This window comes from Pezoporus occidentalis, unplaced genomic scaffold (genome assembly GCF_034315485.1).
Source record: "Pezoporus occidentalis ecotype Australia unplaced genomic scaffold, CSIRO_AGI_Poc_V1 ctg8, whole genome shotgun sequence".
Classification (NCBI taxonomy): Eukaryota; Metazoa; Chordata; class Aves; order Psittaciformes; family Psittacidae; genus Pezoporus; species Pezoporus occidentalis.
Genome location: NW_026916158.1, coordinates 2,594,198 through 2,606,162, shown reverse-complemented (window position 1 = coordinate 2,606,162; position 11,965 = coordinate 2,594,198). Strand labels below are relative to the sequence as shown.

Below are 11,965 nucleotides of genomic sequence, written 5' to 3'. Positions count from 1 at the left end.
AGCACGCCCCTCCACCAGCACCCCTGCGCATCCCTCCGACCATCCCCACACTGCCCTGCCTCTCCATCCATCCACCCACCAACCCACCCATCCCCATCTATCCATCCATCCATCCATCCATCCATCCATCCATCCATCCATCCATCCATCCATCCATCCATCCCCATGTTGCTCAGCACGGAGACATGCCTCTCTGACACCCATCTCCAACCCTCTCACTCCCTTAGCAGCCACCACCCCACCATTAACACACAGCACTAATAAAACCCGGGGCACATTTGAACACCACACCTCGAGCCCTGCACTACTGCAAGGAGCCCTGACAGAGGGACAACACACAGGGATGTGAGCCCTGGCAGAGCCCGCAGCAGCACCGATGGCTACAGGGGCCGGTTTCATTCACCAGTTTGGCCTGGCACAGATACTATCCCTGGGAAGCAAACAGTGCTGGCAGTGAGACATGTGAAACCCTGTCCCGGCAGCAGGCAATAGGGGCAGAGGTTCTGTGTGTCCCTCCAGGGAAAGTGGCAAGCTCCAGGGCCGAGGTTGTCCCTGTACCTTGTAATACACCTAGCCCCACGCAGGATCTCCATCCCCAGCACACCAAACACTGCATATGAGGAATGGTGGTGACAAAGAGGGATCTCGGATGTCGAGATGTAGCAATGTACCTCAGATGCCATGAGGTAGCTGCCAAAATTTGGCCAGAGTCTGGGCATTTCTGCAGGATGGAGAACATTGCTTGCCCAGCCAGGGAACCATCAAATGGGATTTGGCAGCAGCCACTGCGGCCAGTCTGGGTCAAGATGAGAGAGAAGGTTAAATTAATAAACAACTTGACCTCTTCATGCACAGTGAACTGATTTATGAACCATTTCTCTTTTATCAGTGCTGGGTTAAGGCCAGACATTTTTGACTAACTCAGTACTGTGTGTCAGTTGTAACTGGAGAATAACCTGGCTAATACTTGGAACACAGGTACTACCTACACAGGCAGGCAAAGCTTAACTTCAGGTATTGTCCACCAGCAGCATGGCAGTGTGCAACACCCTATGGGCAGGAGTGGTCTTTTCTCATGCTCAGCAATACGTGATGCCTCCCTGTGATAAATGCTCAGTAAGAAGACAAAGTTCTTCCTTTCTTCTCATTTTCAAAGCCAGCAACCATACAGCATGAATTTCCCACGTACATCTGAACCCTTGCCATGTTCATCCCTGGCTCTGCCACCACTGCCAGCCTGGCCCAGTCCCTCCTTTGCTTCCTAAAGGCAAATGAGACAGATGAAAGGGGACTCAATATTCACCTTTTCATTTACATGAGGTACTTCAGTGAAAGGCTGGTGGGCTGCAGACAGCATGCAGTGATTTAGTAAATTCATTTTTAATCAAGTCATCTTTAATGAAACCATTTCAGGTCTTTATGTGGGCACTGAAGCAGTAACGTAAGCGCTCATTATTGTATTTCTTTTGTACTTCAGTTAAAAGTTACCTTCCTTCTACACTGCATAATCATCAACCAGAGCAGCCAGCCAGTCCGGCCTTTCCCCATGCCTTGGGTCTGGCAGCACTTCTAACTCCACAGCCAAGGCACACGCAGTGCTGTTTCCAGGCTGTCCAACCAGGGGCAAAATGGTTCAATAATCCCATCAGCACAGCCCTGGCAGCACAGCCTCAGTACCGCCAGGGTTCTTGGCTGGTGACACAGCCACTGGTATGGATTGCGGGGCTTGATGCACCTCCATGGGACATGGGCAGCCACAGACAGTGGCATAAACTGGAAACAGAGACACACAGAGGCAGGCAGAAGTGCTGGTGTGGTGAGAAAAGGAGGCTCAGGCTTGCTTCATGGCCTGCAACCCTCTGTGCATCCTGGGGCAGTGAGGTTTGAAGGTAACCTGAAGAGCAAAGATGTGTGCATTTTCATTGGAGTATTTTTCCCACACGTTGCCCTTTTTCCCACACCATTCCCCATTTCCAGACTGAAGCGCTCCAGAGACAGTCACTGCAGATATCTCCTGCCACCTCTGTGGGAGCTGATGAAGAAATGCCCAGATTTCCCTCATTCTTGCAACAGAAACATTTCTGAGCTCTCCATAAACACTAAGGAATTATTTCTGTACACTGATACCAGCAGCACAGTGAGGATCACTTAGAGCAGAGAAGTGATGAAGGAGGTACAGACTGGGTGATCCCAGTGACAGAGACATCAGAGCCTCAGCTAGTCTTAACTGTCTATTTCTAACTGCCATGTTTCTCATCCCAGTCTTAATGCTCTGCTGTGCCTACCTCAGCAAGACAGGCTTCTTCTGGTTTTACCTAAATACGACAACCTGCTTCTTCTAGAAGACATTTATGTGTGGATTAATTGCACGCAGTGAAAAGGGCCACATCAAGATAAATGCTGTCACAAGAGAATTAAAAGGCAGCTTGGCACCTGTGCGTACCTGCCAAGAGCACAGACAGCCAAGGAGAACACAGAGGAGAGGGGCATGCTGCTGAGAAGTCCAGTAAACCTGTTAATTTGCAGCCCACTTCCATATAATGAAGCAGCTGCAAAGTGAAGACTATTTTCACCTTTGGGCCTCAGGTCTTTGACAGCAGTGCTCAGGATGGAGTGCAATGCTGTCCTGGGACAGCAAGCACCACCTGTGCATCACCGAACCTCTTGCTTCTCCATTGAAGACTGTTAACTGAGTGCTCAACGCTGCTGGCTGTTTGGAGGGTAGCCATAGCTTCAGGACTTCTCACAAAACCATTGCGTAAATGAAGTAAAATCTGCTGTCCTTCTCGCACACTATAAGCACTGACTTGTGTCAAAAGGCCTGGCTTCCCTCCCAACCTCTTCTGCCTTCAAGCCAAACCACTGTTCCAGTTCTTGATGCAAATCCTGAGGATTATTTAGCAGCAGCAGCTCTTTTCTAAAAGCCAACTACACCAGGGCATTCTTGCCTAAAGGAAACATTGTTCTTTCTGGACAACTTTTGCTCCATTTTCCTCTAAGGCAGCTCTGGGAGATCTCAGGGCTGTGTCTCTGAAATATTCATGTGATGGCTATTCATTATTCATGTAGGCTCACAATGCTTGCTTGATTCAGTGGTACTGCCAGCCTCAGCCTAACAAGCAGACCCATTACGAACCCCCCCCAATCACCCCTGCAAGAACACAAAGACAAGTTTGCTCTGTGCACAACTGCAGCTGCTTGAACCCCCTTCTTTCCAGCCTTAATCAGAAGCATGCCAGCACAGTAAGAAAAGGGGGAACCTGCTCTGCAAGCTGCTGGTGAAGGCCTTGGTCCCCTCTAGAAAGAGCAGCACCCTGGGGAAGCTCTGAAGTGTGGCCCAGGCTGAGCCCTGACAAAGCACAAATCCTGCTAGAGCCCTCGAGCAAGTGTTTTAGACTCTGCTAAAGATAAAAATCACTTCCCTGCCTGACAGGGTGAGGGAAGATTAATTAGAAAGAGCTGCCTACATCTTCGACAGTGCAAAGTGATGGGCAGGATCTGTCAGGGGATTTCTCCAGCTCCCTTTGTGTTGGCTTTGCCGGGGCAGGCTCACCCTGCTGCCCACCGCTGCCTGCTCTATCTTCCCCTCCACACAGGCAGGGATGGCCCCATGATGGTAGTCCCTAGTATGGGGCTTCGAGCGAAAGATGCCGCCCTGACACCACCTCTGCACGCACTGGCTGGCAGCATGGCGGGAGGACGGGCAGAGGCACAGCCCCACCGTCCCAGCAAGCACCCCCGCAGGTGCCGTGACCCCTGCGGGAGGAGGGCTCTGTGCCCCTGGCTGCCGGCTGCCCTTCTAATTATAGCTGTGGGCACAGGAAGCGCCGGGGCCGCCTGTGCAGGAAGCGGGTGTGCCGCCTGCAGCAGCTGAAAAACAACCGTGGTGGAGGTGTGCCACCACTGCCATGGCCCTGGCGACCCTGGCGCTGCCGCTGGGCTGCGGCACCCTAAGCTGCACCGGCATCGCTCTCAGTGCACACAGGGGGATCCAAGGCATCACCACATGGACTCCCCACAGTCCTCACGCCACTGCACCATCACCCCAGAAACCCCACCAGCACACGGTGGCTGGCAGAATAGGATGCTGATCCGCTTTGGAAGGGCAGGAGGGTAGCAGGGGTGTCATGAGGCATCCATTACTGGCTGTTAAGGACCCTTCTCCCTGAGCAGGATATCCTGTTCCCTACCCCACCAGCTCATCTCCCGCTGCCCCAGACCACAGCAGCATGCAGCCATCTACAGCCAGTGCTGGTGAGACCTGGATGATGGCCAGCAGGGCTGGAGGATGTAGCATCCTGCCTGCCCCCACTGATGGCCCACAGGGCCCAGGTGCTGTTCAACCTTTCCATTTCATGGAAAATCCTGACAGTTCAGAATTTCCTTTGTTCCAGACCGGAACAAAGAATCGAAACGTTGACATTTAGCATAGTTACAGTCTCTGAAATACTTTGCTTTGGAAAATACTGAAATGCCAGTTTGAAATGTTTCGCTTTGACTGTGTCACCCCAGCTGCTGTTGCACAAGCTCCATTGCTATCTGGGGGGTTTACATAAGCTGACAAAACCAATACATTCCCATGAATTATTTTGGGCTTGTCATATCAACTTTTCTCAGCATCTTTTCCTTCTACTCTTCCCCAAGCAGAGACTCACATCAGCTCCAGTTCTGGCTGCTGGGCACAAAGCATGGCTACTCTCAGTAAGGTTGCACTCTCTTCCATTGGGCAGATGCTGTCCCTGGGCAGCCAGCATGGGCAGCCCAGCATCCTCCTCCACCAGAGGCAGTGGGGAACTGCCCACCTGCCTATGCCTCAGCAGGGCAGCTTGCTCCCCAGAGCCCATGGGCTCATTCTGGAGTGTAACCATGGTCTCCAGCACTGAGCAGAGCAGCAAGGGGCAGAGGAGGGGATGAAGCAGGGCAGGGACAGGGGTTCTGCCAAGAGCCAAGTGCAGCACCCACTGCACTGCCCGCATGGGGCTGTGGGGAGAGATGGTATCTGACAGACTTTCCCACACCTTGCACAAGCCCTCCCAGTGCATGCATGCAGGCAGGTGATGCTCAAGAGCTGCTGGGGTATTGCATAAAGAGAGCAGGCTGCTGGACTCCCCCGGGCTACAGGGCCATGCAGATAATACCCCGGTATAAACGTCCTACATAGCACAGGTGCTGCTGGCCTTGCAGGTAAGGAGTGAGCCTCGTGCTCACTAGGAACCAGGCAGCATGCCCTGGCTCCCCTCTTACTGTGCCTCAGTCTCTCCTCCTGATAGTGAAACACAGACATCCAATGTCACGGGAACAGCGCTACGCTTAGGGCAGGTGCCCCAAGCTTCCTGCTGCTGGACTTCATCCAAACATTGTGGCACTACCCCTCAGCCAGCGTGGGGCGAGGAGGAGTCAGCATTTTGTTTGGGAATTGCCGTCACAGGCCACCACGACTTGCAATGTACTCTTCTGCTGCTGAAGCATGCATCGATCCTCCATGCCCAGGACTGAAGCAGCCACTGCACAGCAGGAAATAGATGGTCCTGAAGATAACTGGGCCCATTAATGAAGCAAGGAAGGCTGCAATGGTCTGGCACACCAACTGGTGAGCAAGCATGGCAAGGAACTGAGCTGTGACAGTTTCCATCCTCGAGCAGGGCTGTAACCCTAAGACACCTTCCCTGCTGCTGCACTTTCAGCTGGCCCAGAGGCAGCTACGCCAAGGATGCTGCTGCTCCCAAACCAACACATGAAGCCCCCAGTGGGTCTCTAAGGGGCTGATAAGGGAACCTCTGCCCCAAGAAGGCAAAGCAGAAATACTGCTGACTTGGGGACTGGGGAGGTTGTGAGGAGGGCAAGGGGGGCAGGGTTTCTCCTCAGCTTACACACCACTGGAGCTTGTAGAAAGGTGTGCCCAAGTGCTGTTGGAGGGACACAGGGATTGGCAGCCCGTGCAAACCACACTGTGAAAATTGAAGGTCTTCATTTCTGAACCCAGGTCACTTCCATCAGGACAGCAGAGTTCAGCACTGCTCTGCAAGCAGCTCTGTGGGAGTCATTACCACAAGTGTCCATGCACCAGCCCCCCCCAGCACTAACCTCCCTCTGGAGGCAGGGCTGCAGGGAGGCCTGGCGGGATCCTCCCTTGCACATCCCTGCCTGTGGAGCCACCAGCCCCGGACCCAGGAAGGGCTCCTCTGCCCATAGCCGGAAGGAGGAAAAAAAAGCAATTCCTGCTCGCACAGAGAGGCTGCCGGGCCCATGCATTTCAGAGCAGCAGCCAGGGATGGTCTCGGCCTTGCGGCTCGCAGGCACTGTTCAGGGAGGTGGCAGAGCTGAGCACGGGCATGAACTGCGGGCTCTCACCACACTGGTTCAGCAGGACAGGCCGAGGGGAGAAGGCAGCTCTGGGGGCACTGCAGGAGTGCCACGCCTCATGTGAGTTTCACATGTCACCATAACCCGCTGGATTTATTCTCTGTGCACAGCAGAGTTTTCACCTTGCAAGACAAAGGAGACAAAGGAAAAGCACTTCAGATGCTTCTGGAGGTGAAGTGAATAAACGGTACAAACCATCTCCTGGTATTCAGGAGGATTGTCCTGCAGGCTGTCAGGAGCTGCCTGCAACGGACTGCAGCATGGCACACATTCCTTCCTGCCCTCCACACTAGCGGTGCCGCAGGGTCTCCGGATGGGTGCCCTGCCCCCAGCCCATGTCAGGCCAGGCAGGGCTGAACTCAGGGACCCCCAGCTGGGGCGGTTGCTGCTGGGCACCACCAGCTGGGGTGGACTTCAGCCCCTCACCGGCCCCTCTGGACTCCTGTGGAGTCCCATGGGACTGTGCTCCAGAGGCCAAGCAGGCATCTCAGTGGGTGCTAGGCTTTACACCGAGGGGCCAAGGCAGCTTCCTCCGCCATGCAACAACTCCTGTGCACTGACTACTGTGTGCCCAGCCCACGCAGCAGTTTTCCCATAGGAAAATCAGAGCATCAACACACTCACTTCTCAGGGCCAGCCACAGCCTTCCTAACACTGCAAAAGTGCTGCACTGCTGAAGACAGGAAATGCAGTGTGTTGCAGATCCACACCCACCACCCGCCTCTGGAAACCGTGGATTCGGCCAGGCGTCCCCTGGTACCGGCTGTGGCCGAGCAGCCTCAGGGGATGGCGCTGATGACGCTGCCCTCCAGGGAGGGGGAATTTTGGAAATGTAAGCAAATGAGAGATGCTTTGAACAATTTGACGCCTGTCTCAAGTAGTTACTTGCAGTTCTCAAGTAATCTGCTAGATGGCATAATGCTATAACAATAACAATGATAATAACCATAATGATAACTATACACGGGTTGATTTTAATTGATCCAAACTCCAGAAATGATTTGTCAAATAATTTAAGCAGGCCTTTACATATCGCACTGCACACGTATGTACCACTTCCTTTTTGTTGAGCTTTTATTCAAACACTGACAAAGTGCTGTTCTCCACAACCTTGGAATGTCTCTTCTTTCTGGCAAAGGACATGATACATAAGAAGCTCTAGCAGTGACACAGAGATCAACTTTCTCATTATGTCTGTGCCTGTACTCGAACAACCCCAGCAAGAAATTGCAAGACAGCTTCTTGTTATGCTGCTGCTGCGTGTAAATAAAGAGCAAAGCATTACTCATGCATAATAGCTTTTAAATGCTGCAGGCTCTTCAGCTCTCAGAGCCGTACTAACCAAATCAAAGGGAAAATTATGTTGCAAGAGTGGGGCTCCTGCACTGCACGCCCTGGCCCGGAAAGCTGCCGGGGTTCGGGTTCTCCCGGAGTGTGAGGCCCCACAGTGGCTCTGAGATTTTTATCATTCTGGGAGGTTTTGAGCTGCCGGTTCCAACACACACACACACACACACACCCTCCCCCCGGGCCCCGCAGCTCTTTTCATTCTTCCGGCCTCGGGAGCCTGGCCATGGGTACGGCTCCCGTAGGGACGGAGCCGGACAGCAGGCGCGGGGATCGCGCTGACCGCGGGCAAGAACCCCGCGGGGCCCTCCTCTCAGGTCCGCAGCGCAGCGGCCACGGCTCCCGCTGGGGGCCGCGCTCCGCGGGCCGCTGCGAGAGGGAATACGAGGGGGCCGGGTTGGCACCGCCCCGTGCCCGCCCCCAGCCCGCCCCACTGCACGCCGGGGCCGGGGCCGGGACCGGGGCGCCGCGGCGGGCGGCGCAGACCGGCGGTGGCGGGCGGGCGGCGAGCAGCGCGCCGCCGGCTCGGCGGGCCGCGGGCAGCGGGCGCTCCGCCCTCGGTGCGCGGGGCCTCCCCTCTCCGCGCCCGCGGAGCGCCTGCGCCCCCCTATATCTACGACCGCGGCGGCCCGCAGCCCGCAAGGATGTGAGGCGGGCGGGCAGCCCAGCCGCCGCCGTCGCCGTCGCCGTGGCATGCCCCCCCGCGCCCGGAGCCGTCGTCGCGGCGCCTAGCCGCGGCTTCGCGGGGCGATGCTGCCCTGGAAGCGGAGCAAGGTGGAGCTGGTGGCGGGCGAGGCGCGGCGGCAGAGCAAGCCCAAGGGGTACGCGGTGAGCGTGCACTACTCGGCGCTCACCTCGCTGGCCCGCGCCTGCCCCGAGAGCGCTCTGCACCGTGTGGGCAGCATGTTCCGCTCCAAGCGGCGGAAATTCCGCGTGACCAGCGAGGACCCCACGTACACTGTGCTCTACCTGGGCAACGCCACCACCATCCAGTCCAAGGGTGAGGGCTGCACCGACCTGGCCGTCTGCAAAATCTGGAGCAAGAGCGAAGCGGGCCGGCAGGGCACCAAGATGAAGCTGACCATCAGCGCGCAGGGCATCCGCATGGCCCACGCCGAGGACAAGGGGCTGCGCCGGCCAGGCCACCTCTACCTGCTGCACCGGGTCACCTATTGCGTGGCCGACCCGCGCCTGCCGCGCGTCTTCGCCTGGATCTACCGCCACGAGCTGAAGCACAAGGCGGTGATGCTACGGTGCCACGCCGTGCTGGTCTCTAAGCCCGAGAAGGCGAAGGCCATGGCCCTGCTGCTCTACCAGACCTCGGCCACAGCGCTGGCCGAGTTTCGCCGGCTGAAGAAGCGGGACGACGCGCGGCACCAGCAGCAGCAGCTGGTGGGCGAGCAGAGCATCCCGCTGGTGCCGCTGCGCAAGCTGCTCAACGGGCAGTGCTGCTACAAGCCGCCGGTGGAGCGGAGCCGCAGCGCGCCCAAGCTGGGCTCCATCACGGAGGACCTGCTGGGCGAGGAGCAGGAGGAGCGGGCCATGCACTGCGACTGCGAGGACATCCTGGAGGCGCTGGGCGAGCCCGAGGGCGAGCTGCTGCGCGCCGGCGCCGGCCGCGGAGAGGGCCAGGAGCTGGGCCAGCTCCTCCGCGACCTGGGCGAGCTCAGCCTGGGGAACGACCTGCGCTCGCTGCGCGCCGACCTCCGCGTCCGCCGGCTGCTCTCCGGCGAAAGCACGGGCAGCGAGTCCTCCCTGGAGAGCAACGGCCCGGACGGCGCCGCCCCACCCTGCAACGGCGCCGAGCAGCCGCCCCCCGGCGACCCCGAGACCGGATGAGCGCACGGCCGCGCCGGGGGTCCCCGGGCCATTCCGGGAGTGCGCGGCGCCGCCGGGGCGCATTGGGTTCCCTCCGGTCCTTCCGGCAGTGCACGGCCCCGACGGGCGCGCTGGGTCCCCTCCGGGCCCCGCCGAGATAGCCGGGCCCCGCCGGGCCCCGCCTCGGGCGCTGACGGTCCCTCCGGGCTCCCTGCGGCGCCCCCGTGTCCCGCCGCATCCCGGGCAGCGACACCGGAGCCGGGCCCCAGCCCGCCGTGGCCCGAGGAGGGGAGGCTGCCGCGGGCTGTTTACCTCCGGCTCAGCCCTTGAAGATCTGCCAAATTCCTGGAATAGCTTTCCCGGGGGAGGGCGGCGGGAGGGAGGTGTTGCACCTTGTTTACAGTCAGAAATCTCACATCCGAGAGGGGCCCCCGCCGTTTTCTCCATTAAAGTCACTCCATTGTGCTGTCGTGTCCGAGAGGTTTGCACTGTTGTGAAGGTTTTGGTTTTTTAATTATTGTTGTTTCTTAAGTTAGACCTTTTTTGGGGCCCCAGTCCTGTCCCCGGTCTCAGTGCTCTAGATCTTTTGCTGTGCAAAAGAAGACTCTACTTGTGGCTGTTCACCTGTACATAGGGAAATGTATGCAAATACATTTTGTTATTTTTAAGAACACCACCATTGCGATCTCCTCTGTTTGCACATACATGAAGAAAATAAAGATGACAGTAATTTAAAAGAAACTGGGGTCACTGTGGTGATCTGGCCTCTGTGTGCATTCCTGTAAGGAAATGCGGGAGGGTGGAGGGAGGGAAGGAGGAAGATCCCGTGGGATGTGTTGTAGCTGCAGGAGTTCACTGCACAGAAAGGCCCTTGAAAACACTGATCATGATTCCTGAGCCAAATGGAAATCTTACCCTGGGGAAACGGCACCGGGGACTTAAGGTTTCATGAGACACAGGGATGAGGTTTTCTTTCTGCAGCCTTTGATGACAGGGGCAGGAACGTGTGAGAAGCCTCGTGTCGGGGGCTCTGGCTGGATTGTAGGCTCAGCTTGAGCAGCCCTCACGGAGTTTGCATTTGTTCCCTGCTGCTGGAGCTGGTCTCTCCCAGCTCGCAGTGCCAGCCTGAGACAATTTCATAACCTCACCCAGGGTAAGCAGTGAAGTTGATTAGCCACGGGACTGCCGCGGTATTTTTAGCTGTAAATCTGTTTGTAAGTGGCAGGCTCCCGGGGCAGTAGGGATGTTCCGGTTTCATTTGTTCCTGAGTAGAGGTATCAATTAAAGGGTAATTAATCAGGCATTTCTGATGTCTAAATGTTTTCCACTGTGCTGCAATGGGGTGAGTTGCAGGAATGTCAATGAAAAGCCCAACCAGCTGTCAGGGCCAGGCCACACTCCTTGTGCAAGGAGCCAGCTTCCAAACTTGTAAATACCCCATTAAAATAGATTGCAAAATCTGCCACCACACCAGGGAGAAGCTTCTACCATTGCCTCAGCATGAGTCAGCCCGAGGAGGGTGGCACGCCGGGGTGGTTTGCACGGGAAGGGGTAATGGTGAGAGGGGGACTCCCCATCCAAACAGGCACCTTCCTGCCCAGGTCACGCTCGGCATGGGCAGCAGGATGCAGCAGGTGACTGTGGCCACTGCTGGATTTGTCACTGTTGAGACATGCCTCGCAAAAGTGCATCTTGCTGCTCCTTCTCAGGCAAAGCTCCTTTTGCCTTTTCTGGGGAGAGAAGGGGCAGGTGATGAGAGGAAAATGAAACACCAGAGAGGCCTTATCCTGCAGTGCTTTCCCCAGGGTGGGAGCTGCAAGGCTGACTTGCTTACAGGGGGGACCCTGGGGATCACAAGTGCCCTAGGTCTATGCCCAGAGTGCTCTGCTGCTGCCTGCTGTCTCCTGGGGCGGAGCGAGCAGGTAGTACTTGGAGCAGGGCACGCCAGGGGAATTCACAGGCTGGCTTGAGCTAACCTCAGTTGCTGAATGACTGGGAAGTGTTTGCTGTACATCCTCCATGTGTGCTTTAAAGGTGGTTAATGGCATTAGCTCAGTCAATTCCTTTCCTCTGTCCAGAAGAGCCATCGTGTCTGCAGCAGTAAAGAGAGGTTTTTGTTGCATTCGGGAGCTGCATTTCCTGAGCAGCACCAGAAACAGCCAGGGCCTAAAGCAGTCCTGCTTGAAGCCATTAGCAGGGTTACTATGTATTTTCCTTAGACTCCTGTACAGATCATTAGCTGTAAATGTAGGGTCCAAATCCTTTTGTGCCTGAGATATTTCGGTAGTAGAGCCACTGGAAAAAAAACCACATACAGATACCTGCAGTGGTAGTGCCAGGTTATTATGTGTGCTTAACTGCCGTGGCCCCTCTGTAGCAAGATGCATGGGCCTGCAAATGACAGCATGTGCATGTGAGGAGAAAAAAGGTCATATTT

At 56.4% G+C, this 11,965-nt stretch overlaps 1 protein-coding gene across 1 annotated transcript; it reads left to right on the top strand.

Moving 5' to 3' along the window:
* The first annotated feature begins 8,329 nt into the window (after positions 1 to 8,329).
* Positions 8,330 to 10,269, top strand: FAM43A (family with sequence similarity 43 member A). Its single transcript, XM_062602972.1, has one exon. The coding sequence runs from the start codon at positions 8,461 to 8,463 to the stop codon at positions 9,547 to 9,549; it is 1,089 nt and encodes a 362-aa protein (XP_062458956.1). The 5' UTR covers positions 8,330 to 8,460; the 3' UTR covers positions 9,550 to 10,269.
* The last annotated feature ends 1,696 nt before the right edge of the window (positions 10,270 to 11,965 follow it).

Excerpts from the sequence above, each read along its gene's own strand:
- FAM43A (XM_062602972.1), top strand. The coding sequence starts at position 8,461 with ATGCTGCCCTGGAAGCGGAGCAAGGTGGAGCTGGTGGCGGGCGAGGCG.